The sequence below is a fragment of the Nyctibius grandis genome, chromosome 8 (assembly GCF_013368605.1).
Source record: "Nyctibius grandis isolate bNycGra1 chromosome 8, bNycGra1.pri, whole genome shotgun sequence".
NCBI classification, from domain to species: Eukaryota; Metazoa; Chordata; class Aves; order Nyctibiiformes; family Nyctibiidae; genus Nyctibius; species Nyctibius grandis.
Window position 1 is genome coordinate 6131420 of NC_090665.1, and position 15385 is coordinate 6146804.

General features: G+C 39.2%; 1 protein-coding gene across 1 annotated transcript in view; it reads right to left on the minus strand.

The window, feature by feature from the left end:
• Positions 1-15385, minus strand: part of SPATA16 (spermatogenesis associated 16) — an 83212-nt gene that overhangs the window by 58720 nt on the left and 9107 nt on the right. Inside the window, exon 3 of the mRNA XM_068406489.1 lies at positions 8584-8729. Coding sequence (XP_068262590.1) covers positions 8584-8729 — 146 coding nt within the window. The remainder of the gene's footprint in view (positions 1-8583; positions 8730-15385) is intronic.

Here is a 15385-nt window from a genome sequence, read left to right on the forward strand (position 1 = left end):
GGTCTTTCTACTCATGTGCCTCCCATGGGAGCTTCAGGTAGAAAAAGTAGTTTCAACAGGAAACGTCTGAAAATGGATAGCTCTTATATTGCACAGAGAAAACTTCTAATCTGCAAAACTGCAAATATAGTCTCTACATCTGAAGATTAAAACTTGTGTTCTTGCCAGGTTTTGCCCCCATCTGTCAAATGACTAGGCTAAAGTAAACTTGAAATAGATTTTCATTTATTTTTCATCTTCACCGTAATCCAAAGACTGCCCTGTTAAAAGCCTTTCGTAAATCATTTGGTCAGTTTTTCTCAACAAAACAGTCCTTAAGTAATGCCGTATATCAGCCTCTTTTTTGACATTTTCATTTTTTCATCTTGACATCTTCTCTTAAAAATAATACAGTGTTTGTCCTATTATCTTTTTTCAAACTGTAAGGCGTGGGGAAGAAGGCATCAACTCTCTCCCCATCATAGCAATTGGAGTATGTGAATCCAAGATGCACATGTTAGTCTGGTTTTCTCTCCAAGTTTTTCTGTCAATCTTACTGCCCGGTGTTAAGCAAACAGGTGTGGCAAGAAACTTGGATGGCTACATCAAAACTGGCTGCTAGAAATGACATTGCCTTTTCTCTATTGATTTCCTTCCCAAATGCAACGGGGATTTAACTCTGACTGACATGAAAAAGCCCCTCTGCTACTATCCACCACATCACTCATGTTTGCCCTTTATAGGCCAAGAAGAAGTCAATGAGATGATTCTATAGATGAAACAAGTGAAAAAATACACTTCACTGCTAAATCAGATAAAGTCATTTTTCTTGCTAGTATGGTGAGTAAAAACTAGCTTGTTCATAGAGGTTCATGCAGTTATTTTTTTAATTAGAGTGGCAGAAGCTTTTTCTTAGTTGACCGTGCCTTCCTATGATACAGTGTGGTCTTATGTACAAATGTATTTTAATAGTCAATTAGAATTGACTGTTAGAGAGGAATTAGGCCATTTTTCAGAAGTAAAAATTCAGTGCTAAAGCAATATGTGTGTCTATGCAGAGGGGTGTAAAGCTAGCACGGGTCAGTGTGGCAGTGCGCTGTGCTGGCCCATCCATGCGTCACTGGTACGGAGTGACTGTGCAGATGTCGTTGCTGAGGCGTTCTTCACCACAACATTAAAGACAATGTCAGTGCAAGCAATGTGTCAACTAGTATTCAGCAGAACCATGTATTCAGTTGCTGTAGACTAATACAATGTTTTATCTTCAGTGAATACTGTCAATCAGTACCGCTGGTTATCCAGCCCCAATATACGTACAGATGAACCAGAAAAATCCTGTACAATTACATTGAACCTCAACTTTCTTTTCCCTTGTTTCATCTGTGTGGCAGGCAGCTTATTATCTGCAGTGTAGTACTAGTCTTACATCTGTTTGAGTCTGCCATGCTCTGTTTTGTGATCCCAAGGGCTGGTTTGAGTTCAACTCTACTAAAGGCAGTCAAATTCCTGAACCCTGTGGTAGCCAGGAATCAAGCTCATCACATTTTCCTGTAATTTGCATGTGCAGCTATATTATGATTTTATTTAAGTTTTTATTTGGGGACCTCATGGTGGTACATTTGCTTGCAGCCAACTTTGTATTGTAAACCACTTTTCCTCCCAGTGCTGTTTTAGGGAACTAAGAGGGATGTGTCTTGGATACACAAAAGCTTGTGGGCTTCCTTGCTCTATGTGGATGTTTACCAAAGCTGACAACCTGAAGATGAAAAAAAACCTCCCTGTTGCAACAAGCTGGTAGAAATATTTGTTAGGCTTGTGAAAGGCACGCAGAAACTCTTTCTTCCAGGGGGCAAGAGTGTGGTGGTTTCAGTGCTAGTGGGCATGAAAAATTGAAGGGAGAAGGGTGTCTGCAGTGAGGAGACTCATGTGAAGGGACATGTGAGGGGGGTAGGGCCTTTTTCCTGAGCTTGGTTTCAGTTACTTGGTGGCTGGACAGGTTCAGACCCATGGGTCACAGAATCACAGAATCAACCAGGTTGGAAGAGACCTCAGGGATCATCGAGTCCAACCGTTGCCCTGACACCACCCTGTCAACTAGACCATGGCACTAAGTGCCATGTCCAGTCTTTTCTTAAACACCTCCAGAGATGGTGACTCCACCGCCTCCCTGGGCAGCCCATTCCAATGTCTAATAACCCTTTCTGTAAAGAAATTCTTCCTAATGTCCAACCTGAACCTCCCCTGGCGAAGCTTGAGGCTATGTCCTCTTGTCCTGTCGCTAGTTGCCCGGGAGAAGAGGCCAACTCCCACTTTACTACAACCTCCCTTCAGGTAGTCATAGACTGCAATAATGGGTCCATGGGAAAGTTTTCTTTCTGTCGCCACTAAACGCCTGGCTGTGACTGTACCCACCCTGCCCTGTGCTTGGGGACCTTTTTCCCCCTGTGTGAGTGCTCTGGTCCCTGAAGGAAGGAGCACCCTTTCCTCCCTGCCCTGGCCACTCCTTTTAAAGAAGTGACATGCAAAATTAGGAGACATCTGTGTTATTGAGAAAAAAGCTGGAGGACAAAGAGGCCAGGACCACTTGGTAGATGTAGCTACAGGAGTAGCCTTACCAAATACTGCTTATCATGGCAAATCTGGCAGAGTCCAGAATGGGTCTCTTCGGTGGTAATCTGATAAATCGTTAAGAATCCCTTCTAATATAGTTATCACCACTGAACCAAACAAACAGCTGCAAACAAAGGCAGAAAAGCTTCTACCAAATGTAGGTGGGTCAAGGAACAGGACCAAATCCTCTTACACTGAAGGAGCACACCTGACTTGTCTTTGTGCAGTTGGATTTTTTTGTACAACCAATCAGAAATAAGTGCAGTTTATGGCATCACAGGCGAGGACCTTCAGTGCACAGAAGAAACAATCTCATAAAGTTTTCATATCTAAACAGACAGGAAGGGAGGATGTGTGGATTCCCAAAAAAGGTTTCACACAACGCCTTTTCTCTGTCAGTGAAGTGAAATATAACTGCCATGCTAAAAGGTTTTGCAGCAGCAATTTGCTTTGAATTGCAAGCATAAGATAAATGCACTATACAGGTCTCGATTCCTCAGCTGTGAAGGTGGTAAAAAGGAGAATGTTCTCTAGTCCAGAACAAAGATATTTAGAAAGATCTTGTTTCAAAGCTCCCAAAACAGCTTAACACAAATGGAGATACTCTGCATTCCCTGTCTTTTTTGCATAATGTATTACCCACTCACTTTCCAACTGTATAAGTATGACTTTCTTGACCACCAAATTTTCTGATGTCATTAGGACTGCTGTCATGCATCTCAACTCTTATAAAACAGTTCAATGTTGCTAGACTTTTCCTTCCGTGAGGAACTATGTTTCTTCCAGGGCAATTTTTTTCTTTTAAATATGCTTTCCCTAATTAGGATCCCACCACACACTTTGTGGAGATAAATGTTTTTGCAATATAGCATCATCAAAGCCAGGGGGAATATAGCCTTTGAGGTCAACGGTGGAAGTCTCGGCCCATAAAATAGGAACTACGTCACTGATACACCAACCTGGAAATAACATGATCGAGAGTTGAGAATCAGAATCCAGAGAAAATGCTTCTCACTTAAAAAGTAATAAAAAATTTAAGTACATCGAAATATCTGAAATGCAGCAGGAATTATTTTTTTAAGAGTACTTCTGGTTTGTATTATCTAAGGCATCTCAATGGAATAGCTTTGTATTAATAATATCTTATCTATTATGTATATTCCAATATGCCTAACACAATTGCTGAAGTAATTAGGTGCTGCTAGTTCTTCTCTCTCTTTTTCTTCCCTTTTCTGAGTAGATAAAGAGATAAGAAGAGTAGTTTAGAGCAAAGTATACATTACGTTACAGACTTCCCACAGATGAGCAGCATCAGCCATTATGTTTCTCTTTTTTCTACTTCCACCTAAAAATCTATGCTCTTCTTGAGCTCTTATATTCTTTCTCCATTTTAATGCCTACTGATAGCATCGTATCATGGCATCATTGCATTATTTATTTTTTATTATTTAATATTTCACTAGAATTTCATTCTTCAACTTACTTCAATATAGTCCTGTTTTAAAGGTGTGTAATAGGGAGGCTGGGGAATGAAGTAGCAGCTGAATTTTGAATTTTTAGTCTGAAAGTTCTGAATTAATCTGGATTAGAATCCCGATTTATTCTGTCTATAATACACTGATCAGGTTTTGAGAGGCCTTTTTTTCTGACAGATATTGCATAAAGCTTGATCATTAATAATTATTTTAAAGCTTTTGTAAGTGTTTGAAAAGTCACTGGGAATAATGCAGAGGATTTAGAATTAAATCTGTGAGGCTTCAGCTGTTTTAGATTTTTTTTTTTTCCCTACTGTGCCTTCATAAGAGAATCCCTCTGTTAAGTCATCACTAAAGCAATCGCATACTACTTAACAGAGGTGCTATTTTCTACTTCATGTGTCTTCCTATGAATTGTGCAAGAGGCATTAGAGAGCCCTGCCTTCCACCGAACACATAAAAAGGCATAGCAGAAAAAGCTTTACAGATTTATTACATTCTCTATGCATTGCCTTTCTGTGAGGGAGGGAGAAAACTGGCAGCGGGTCATGCCGCGGAGCAGAGTCTGCAAGGACACGGGAAAATCTTTGCTAACCCCCAAAGATTTTGAACAATCCTCATTATCATGAACATATTTTTCAGGCATTAATTGGAGATGAAAGAAACATGCCACAATGCCTGATTCCTCTTCCTCCCCTTGGCCCTTACATCTGCAATTTCCAGATGAAGGGAAGGAGGGAAGGGTTTGAAGCCCACGGATGCTCTGGGAGGTGGCAGGTAGCAAACATCCTTCCAGATGACACTTCCCAATGCACCTCCTACCACCAGCCATGGGCTTCCTATGGCATGGTGGCAATCCCATTGGGAAGAGGTGGGACTTCTCACCTATGGCAGGCAGCCTTGTCCCCCTGCTGAGGACCTTATTTCCAGAGGAGTCTTACAGCACCAGCAGCCCCACTGCAGCTGGGCAGGGAGTGATCAAAAGCAAGCAGAAATGAAACAAAATGCTTTTAGTCACTTGCTGCCGGGTAGGTGATGCTAACACATTTTCTAGTGCTTGATCCATGTACAGGATCTCTATGAACAGTAGCCTATGTTTAGACAACTGGATCAAGCCACATGTCTGTCATTCTTCAAATCTCGTATGCCACGAGTACTGTAGCAGATGAGGAAGTGTAAATGCAGTGGCAAAAAGCATATTTCCAATAGAAAGGTTCTGTGTTATTTTCCCATGTGCAAACAGTGAGTCACATGGTGTCAATGCAGATTTATTTTAGCTCGCTTGGAGGAAAAAAGCAAAATAAACAAAGAAACTGTAAGGGGATAGAGAATCTCATCGAGAAAGTCTTGTATATCATGTTTTGAAGGATCCTCCATCTTCAATTGTCATGGAGTTCAGCATTGCTCTCTCCAAGTTCAAACAAAATTGAATCTTAACAGTTTCTGAGCTGTGTATCTGATGCACTGTGGGTTGTTTTTCCACATATGACTGCAGCTTTATGGATTTCTCTGTTGGGCCTGGCCCTCTGAAGAGCAGGAGTAATTGGGGGACTGCTCTGCTGAATGCCGTGCTCTGCTTCAAGATTGTTTTCATCTGGGGCAAAAATTCAACCACTGACATTATTAGGCTGAGCAACATAAGGCCTAAGTACTAATCTGAGGTTTCTTAGTCAGTTCTTGACTTCTCAGACCTTCACTGTTTTGCCATCTGCTATAATTGAAAATTGCCTTCTGCAACCAAAGGGAAAATCTAATTTCTCAGCAAGCCATATGGGGTTATTAAGATCATTAAACCCTGGTATACCATAATGCCTAGGCCAAAAGGACCACAGGGCATGTAAATATTTTGTGATTCATTTTATAGCTTCAGACTGCAAGTTAGGAATTATTTTGATGGCTATCTGATGATGAAAAGTGGTGGTCAAGTAGGTTACTACAGATGTTGCTTGGTGAGGTCAATCCATGGCACGTTTGTTCAGAGCTGTGACAGATGAGAAGTGGTTTTAATAGTGTTTGATTGCAAAGGGTAAATCTTTTGTATCAACCTGACAAATGATCAGAACCCAGCCAGTGTCCTTGGTTGTGCCAGTGATGCTAAAGGCAGCCTTAAATTGTGATATTAAGAAACCAGAGAATATAATGTCCACTTTTCAGGAGGACCCAGACTTGGCTTCTCATACAGGTTCTAAAGCTTGATGATAAAATTGTACTCCTTTTCCTTTCTTAAGAATGGGAAAGCTGTCCCCCAGAAGATGCCTGTTCTTGAACGTTGTAAAACCGAGCTGCTGGAATTTTTCTCCGTTTTCTCTATTTCTCTAGTTGTGATATTTTGTAAGATTTCTTCCTAGCAAAACCCACTTCTATATATTTGATACAACTATGTGTGAGAATATTAAAGCTGATTTTTGGTTAATAAGGCTTCAGAAATGAATGCAGGAGCTGTGAAATTTACATGAAATTAAAGAAAGAATAGTTCAATAAATGCAAATAAATGCAGAAACGAATATTTTAATTTGGATTCATGATTAATGCCAAAGGATTACCAGCAAACCATTACAATGTGGTGATGACATAAAAACTCAATGGGAATAAAAATTCTATGTGCACTAGTTAACTGATGGCAGTAAGCTATTTTTAGTAGGAGAGCTCAGAGTAATTTATTTATTCTTTTTGAAAAATTTAGCTCTTGATTATATTTCAAGTTTTGTCTTTATGTTAATTATGCCTCAGAATATTTTTTACTAGTATACTATTGTATCAGTTCCCACGTTTTACAATGGGACAAACATGGGCAGTAGATTTATTCCCGTTCTGCAAGTCATGAAATGAATTATATTGAAAATCAGCATTACTAGCTGCCACTTTTCTTTGTGCTGTGTAACTAAAGGAGTTAAGAACAAACTGTTATAATTTATATATAAGAAACAGTGAAGATTTTTTTTCCCCCTACTTCAGTTTTCCAGTGATCTCAGTCTAACTGCATTTATTTTCTCTGTAGGTCATGGGTTTCTGTAGGTCATGGTTTCTGTTTTAAGACAATTGAAACCAAAGCATGTCTGAATAGGCTTTAGTTTTTGTAGCACTGGGGTCAATACATCTTACTATTATGAAGTCAAGATAATTTAAAGGAGGTAAAGAAAAATATTTCTTATTCTAGTTATATTTATACTGTCCAAATAGCTTCCTTATTTTAGTGTTCTGGGCAATCACAGTTAGAATAAGAGAGTGATCATTACAATTGTTACTAAAGTTGGGAGTCCAGTCAAACTTTGTCTTTTTTTTTTTTTCTTTTCTAACATGGTCTCTGAGAAGCCATGAAAAAAATGTGGTTGACTTTTAGTTTGCATGAGGAGTGCATTTTTTTTTTGTGGTTGTTTTTTATTTTTAATGGGAATCTCTCAGTCTTCCCCACGTCCTATGCATTGGCACCTGAAAGGAATACAGTTTGTGTGCCTGCTAGATGTGCCCTGGGAGAGCATCTACTGTGCTCTAGCCACTCATGGCATTCAGGCTCCTGACCCAGATGGTACTTGGAGCTAGTCTGAAGGATGCACCCCCACAATGTGGATGGGCTCCAGGTAGGCATAGCTTTATCGACAAAACATGCTTGGGAAAGGAGTGGGGATGGGAGATGAAGTCCTTGTCAGGATTCTCAGTCTTCTCATGAGTTTGCATATAGCTAAATGAAGCTGCTGCCATGATGGCATCACATTTTTATGCCAACGCATTATTCTTCACCACTGTCTCCTGTGCATTAGCCACAAGCATGTGCCTCCTCTTTTGTTGTAACTACTCTTTTATAGTTACATTTGAGATTATTATATGAAAAAAAAAATCCTCACCCTGCACTAATTGCAGTGTCCGTTCTAATACATCTCATACAAGGTGAAAAATGAACAGAAACCTCAGTAATGAAGTGTTGCTGGCAGGACATGCATGCACTTAACAGAAAACTATTGTTATGCCTGAATGCTAATTAAAGGCAGCACAAACCCAGCAAAATCCTAACTCATGTGAAACTAATGGGAATGTCATCTCCACCATGTGCAAGTTTAGTTTCGGGCTTCTTTATGCATTGCTGGTAGTGCTGGTCTTTGATGTGGATCACGAGTGAGCCCCTGAGGAATTATGTAATGAAAATAATTTAAAGCCATCCCTGACCTAATCTGGCTTGAAAAAGATCAAGAGCTCATAATATCATTACTGTCATGTAAGACTGAGCATGTCTATATTTGTCTAGCTTCAGTCTTAAGAGTGCCCTGAACTATGTACGTGACTCACCTGCATATCCTTACCTGTTGCATTATCAAAGCACTAAATGTATATGTGGCTATTGTGGCTTAGTCTCACATTTTGAGAATTAGTCCAACCTAAACATTGGTGCCATGTGTAAGTCTTGTTTTATTGATTCCTCTTATCTCATTATTAGACTGAGTTTTCCTGTACAGGATTTTTTGTAGTCTTTGCTTAATTTTTGATTTCAGTCTTAGCAGTGTATATAACCGATATTTATTTTTACCTGTGTGAATGATTCAGAGCCTCATCAGGCTGCTGCAGTTTTAAGTAGCAGATTACAAGCTTTGTCTCAATAAAACTGGCGATACTGGAAATATCTTCTGGATATAACTTAAAGCAACTGTCTACAGCAGCACCTTTACTGCAAACCTGTACAAGAAATAAAAATGTTATTTACTAATGTTATAATACACTTTTTCTTAGGTAGAAATGCTTTTTGTAACTGATAAATGGAAAAAACCTGACTTCTAAGTAAAATATACCCTGACTTTAACTAGAGTTAGCACTACAAAAATCAGTACAAATACATGTGAATGTAATATAAAATGCAGTGTCATTTTCCTGGAAGGGATAGACAAGAGATCAGATAATAAGCTAAAAACTAAAAAGCACTGTTAGGAAGGAAACTATTTTAAAAAATAAAGGCTCAATGTCAGGCTCCCAAAATGCGTGGCTGTCTTGAGATCGAGGGCGAAGGAGTAGTCTCAGGCAGCTATTTACTTATTTCAGTAAGCCAGTGGTGAGCTCTGGCTTAGGCTCTGCTACCTTTGTCCCACAGGTAGGACAGCGGAGAGTGATACAAGGCACGGAAACCAGAAACTCTCCCCCTCATTTAACGGGAGGACCTGTCCTTCCAGAAAACTGCTATAGAAAGTAATAAGAATGAGATCAACCATCTTTCCCATCTTCTTGAGCCGTATGGAATATAGCAGAGAGAAACATCATATTTTCTGTTTAAACAAATACTCTTCCCGATAGATAAATCACCTGCTGTTCATCACAGCCAGTGTCTTTCTCATTAAATAATATTTTATTTCATAATGTGCATCACTAGAATTAGACAACCCACAACTCCTTAAAGTTTGGAGAGTCTTCAGCACTGGCAGAGCTATGATACTGGGCAGGACCACCTTCGGTCCTCAAATCTTTATTTAATTAATCTACAGGAAACTTGATTTTGTAATGCCAGAGAGTAGTAAAAATCAGCTTTTAGATCTTAAGAAAATTCAACTGTAAGCGATTAGTTACAACTGTAAACAAACAGATTAAATCTGAGCCTTGTCTTTAAGGACAATTACCATATAGTGTTACTAATGAAAATGCAATTGAATGCAGCTTTAAAAGTAGATTTCTAATGAAGATTAACAAATTAATATTTATCTAGGCTCTGTGCTTAAACTCTTAGATCACACTGAGACCAGTGCCGAGGACCCTTCTAGCACTGATATGCAATTCCAGCCTAATGTGGATGAACACAGCCTTTGCTTTAAATGGGATATAATCAAGGGGCTCTCACTTGAGTCCAGCTTTGCCAGTCACCAAAGCTTTAAAATGGAAGGAGGAGGATCTGGCCTGTTTGTCTAGCTCCTCATCACTAATGAGTTTAGTTATAATAATTAGTTTCTCCTGTCTATGTAGTTAAAATCCAGTGGCTGATCTTCAGGAGGTGCAATGTCACCTCAGCAATTTGAGATCTCTTCAGAAGATTAAATCTGTAAAAAAAAAAAACAACAAAAAAAAACAAAAACAAAAAAAAAAAACCAAAAAAAAACCAAGCAGCTCTTCTGTATATGTATCTTTCTTCCCACGTGTGATCCTCAAAGGCAAGGAAGATTATAGACTCACATCCACACTTAACACCTACAAAGCTAACCCTATTTTTAAGATTTTTGTGCACTGGTTAAAGATCAGCTCAATTCTTTCCAGGCAACAAGGGTCGTTCAAGGAACTGTCACCCTAGTTTGGGTGTGATGAGTATTTTTCTTTCACATCCCTTCTCTGCTGAGCAAAGTTACAGAGTGTATATAGTAACATCCATACATTTAAGACTTTCTATCGTCTTGTTATCAGTAGAAGTTATAAATCAGAGGATTCATCACTTTTAACTTTGCTCATGGTACTGTATATATCTGCTGAAGTGTCTCTATGGATAAGACATGCTATATGTAGCTAAAAGACCCAGAGAATTATGTTCACATCAGTGAACATAAAAGTATCATCAAGTTTTTCTGTAATAACACTTTTCAGCTGAATTGGCCATGCTGTGACCTCTGCTAAATTTATGGGAATGAGAGATTTGAGGCTACTCCCTGGACTTTCAAGTTCTTGAATGATTGCGAGACGAAAAGAATCATTTAGGGATGCCTTCAGTATAAAGTGCTGCAATTCAGAGTTTCCTTGAGTCTTACTGCCAGCATGAAGAGTTATGTTTGGACCTGCATAACCCCTCAGTTATCTTTGACAAAAACCAAGACACGAGTCTCTGTAAGCCATATCTGAACAGATAAGGATTCAGAAAATATGTTTAAATACAGTGAAGATTGGGTTCTGCCAGGTGTTCTCCAAGACGTCTCAGTGTAAGAGTTCAAAGAAACAGATAACTCAATATTTAATATCACAAAATCGGAGTAATATTGTAAAGGGATGTGCCTACATTTGCGACCATCTAGGTTATATACTCTTTACTCTCTCCTGATTTTTGTGTAGCATTTCTGCAGTGGATCAATGTGTTTAAGATCAACCCCTCTGCACTAGTGCCGTACAAACAACAGCAACGTGCACCAAAAGTAAGATTCAACTTAATTTTACAGAAATGGCTCCTTCTGTACTAAGCAGAAAAGTTACGAATATACAAAATGGCCCTAGTGTCTGGTATTAGCGAGATGCACAATTAAATGTACTCACTGGTATAAGGGACCTTTTTGGTAGCAATATAGACAACACTGGAAAAGGTTTCTATTGGATGAACCGTCTCAGCGCAGCCCAAAAAGCACATCATTGTTTTCCAAGATCTGATGGAGATGGTACCTTCTGTGTGTGTTTTTCATCACCCTTTACTGTATTTTGCTGGCCTTTCTCATAAAAGGACTTGGCTATGCAGCAGGAGAAGGACTGTTTCCTTGCGTTGTCCTGTCTGCCACCGAATACTGAGTCTGACTGAGTGTTTTTGAGGGGTGAGGCAAAGACAGTGCCAGAAAGCACTTGAGAAAGCTAATTTGGGGAAATTCCCAGGGGAGGAGTTAGGCAGGAAGGAGACAATGAGCTGGGACTTTGCAGCGCAGGTAGGGATGTGGAGAAGAGTTGTAGAAAGACTCACATCTGAGTTTCAAAGGGGAAGAGATAAAGGAATATTTCCTAGGGATCCAAAGGAGGCTCCGTAGCTACAGATTGTTGTAACTTTGGGAAATGCTGCTGGACTGAGAACGAGGGGAGAAGAAAGGCTGTGCCATGCACAGACAATGATCAGGGAGGAGATTTGTTTGCAATTTTCATTTTTCACCTAGTAGAACCGAGTTTTCTTTACCTTGCTGTGGTCTGCAGTCCAATAGCATTGCCTTTGAAGATCAAAAGGGCTCTTGGTGGTTTTGGAGTGCTTTAAGTAAAAGGTAAAAGCAGCTCCATCTCACTCCTCTGAATACCTTAAGGTCTTGTCAAAAGGACATTCAAATATAGATGTGGACTTGGAAAGGCAGTTACATTTTGTACTGTTGAGGGTTTCTTTTCCCAGAGCTACGCTACAGAATTTTATTTTAATTCCAAACTGGGAAATTTGGGGGGTACATCTTACCTAAGTCTTTGGTGTGCTTTTGGTCGCAGAAATCTTGCCAATATTTTAAAGGTTATAGAGGCTATGAAATTGAAGCAAACGACTTAAACATTTGAAAATTTATAGCAAATCTGAGGTTAAAAACATGCAACGTACCATTTTATGTCCTTTACCATAGCTAGCAAATCTAACAGTGTTTTTTACTTTCAGATTTAGTCTACCTGAGAGTACCCCTGTCAGTAGACAGGAATATTTTTCCAGAAATAATATTTAATTAAAAACATCCTGCCAAAGGATATTTATATTTTCATAGGGGCCCTTGTTACAACTGGAGGCCATTGTGTGGGTTTTGTGTACATGCATCCTTTAGAAGACTGCTGAGTTATCCCGTTCAAAGAGATACCAAATATATAAATAAAAGTAAGGAATGGAAGCGTTACCTGCGATTTTTGTGTTAGTGGTGAACTGTCACTGATTATGTTACACTTTCACTGATAAAGGATGTTTCTCTTGCAATGTGTAGAACCCTATAAATCTATTGGTGAAACCACAGTCATATAAATGCTTGTGATAAAGTACTTTGTCAAAGGTCACAGAACAAGTCTATGATACTGTGAATTTAGCATAGATCTTGTTGTGGTATTAAGGCTTTAATTTTGGCAGTAGCAAGCAAGGAAATTTTATGAGAAAAGACCTCCCAGGCTTTAGCTAATAAGAAAGAGAGGAAAAGATCCCCCAAACTCACCATGGCTTTGGTAAAAGATCAGTGGAAATGTTGATCATTAAGGTAGTTTCCTAGTTAGCAGGCGTGTAATTTGGAAGAATAAAATTGGAGCTCTGGTGACTTGTACGTTGGCATGTTGGAACTGCTTTCACTGAAAACAAGGTGAAAGGTCCAGGTGTAAGAAACTGGCAATGGTGACAGTTTACTAATCACTGCTATAGGTTTGGTCTATGTTAAATTCAGGAATACAGTTGCCTTAAAGAAGATGCCCAATAGATATCCATCTACGTGTGTGGATATACATACATATCCATAGCAAATTTAGCTTGGGAAAACAAGTAAATTTGGTCAAATGGTGTGTGGCAATGAGATTCTTTAGCAACCTCCATGAGATCCCTCATGCTTTCCTCTGCCAGACTGAAAGCGTTAGGAGTTAGTTTGAACACAGCAATAACCTGCTAGCCTTGCGGGAGCTGATAGCTTTGCTTTTTCTTTGTTTCTTTTTTGTTAGCAGAGGAATGTTTAATCAAGCCTCTCCATTTTAAAGATAACTTTGTGGTTTTCCCTGGAGTGATTTTTTTTTTTTTTTAGAGTGGCTAATCAGAGGGACAAACCTGAAAAGGCAAGAAATATTTAATTAGTGCCTTTTCTTCTGACTAGCCAACAGTCCTAACCAGATGCCTGCTCTTCAGAGCCATCCAAGTAATCAGCCTGGTAACGTCACTGCATTGCACATCAGGCACCTGGCAAGTTGAACACTAACTGCATCCCAGAAAATGTCTCCTAAGGAAGGCTACTTCTGAAAATAACTTTCAAAACCTGATAGCAAGCCTCACAGAGGGCTGAAAACAAACTGCTTTTTGTGTATTGCACTGTAATCCAGTCTTTACAACTATTGGGCACTATCAAAAATCCTACAGCAAACCAGCATAACAAAGGACCCATTAATAGTGGTTTTGTCTCAGTGGAGAGGGGAAAAAAAAAAAGTCAGTATGGGGAATAAAAAGAGAGATGATTTTCTCTCAATAATATGTTTTCATGCAGAATAACTTTCCAGCTTCTATTCAAAGTCATACTGACATCTTGGTATGCAATTTCAGTCAGCAGAGCAGGAATTGTATATGAAACCCCTATCTTTATTGTTAATGAGATTTGTGTAAATAACTTGCTGGAAAACATATTGAAAATATATAATTCACTACTAAATATGAATGCAGAAGTCAAGTGAGAAGTAGTAAATTTACTAGGCTTCCTGCAATGTGCTCTGCAATGGATAATTCAAATAATATGTACGTATGATATTTTTGGCATATTAGCTGCTCTGTGCAGGGTTAGCACCAGATTCTATAACAGTAATGTGTGTGCAGGACACATTTGCTATCTTGGGCATATTATTGGTTACATGGGACTGGCTGAGAGCCAAATATACCTCTGAAAGCCAAATATACCTCAGATATGTTATGTTAGGAGAAATGATCCCTATTTCTGTTCAGAAAACCTCTGTTTGCCAGAAAAGCATGGACCTGGAATGATTTACTATGATGGTAAAGTATTGACTTTACCAGATGTACTTAATGGGCTCTCACCATGGGGTCAGGTGGGGTGGGATTCAGCCTGCTCTCCCCACATTTCCATGGGATTTATCTTAAGCCCTGAATATTTCTAGGCTTAAATTCCCTCTTTGGCTACAACCAGCCTTTTTGCAGGAACCAGAGGTACATGGAAGGGATTTGGTGACCAGGTGGGGCAGAATGTTAGAGAAGTTCAAACCTACATTTGATGCTCCCCAAAGGCTAACAGGTTTTGCATATCTGTCACTGGTTTGGCCTTTTTTTTTTTTTTTGAGACAAGAGCTCTCTGCAAAAATGAGATTTCAAGTGCCCACCAAATTCAGAGGATATAGCATTTTAGTTTGTGCTCATTTCTAGGTGGATGCTGCTTTATAAAAATAAACTTGACGTGAATCTTTCCCTCCCACAGAAGCTAACAATGTTCCCTGGAGCACTCCTGAGCCTAAGTCATTCCTGTTTATTGGCCCAACTTCAGACAAAGGCTTTACCTCCCCCCAGTGCAAACTTAGGGGTCTTTCTCATGTTGTAAATAACTTGCTTTGGAAGCACTAAATCAGGAACAAAGGTTTTAGGAAAATATCATCCGTTTGACTTTAGCTTAATCTGTGTGCTGCACTATAAATCTGTGCCTCTCATTACCAATCCCTATTTTATGGAGTGTTCCTGTTATCAGTACTGCCAGGGTGAGAGGAGTAGACACAGAAACAAAAAAAATCCAACCCCAAAGCTCTCTAATGAAACATATATTGTGGAATCAATATACTACAGTAGTTTCTGAGGAACTTTATATTCTGTACAACATACTGAAATCTCCTTTATAGATTGCCTTTGTAATACAAAATTTGTCAGTCCTCCACTGCGAGTCCATCCAAGATCAAACCAAACTGACGATGGTGTAAATATTCCATATGAAAACCAAACAATCAGACAAAAGTCAAAACTGATGTTTTGACTCCAGTCACCT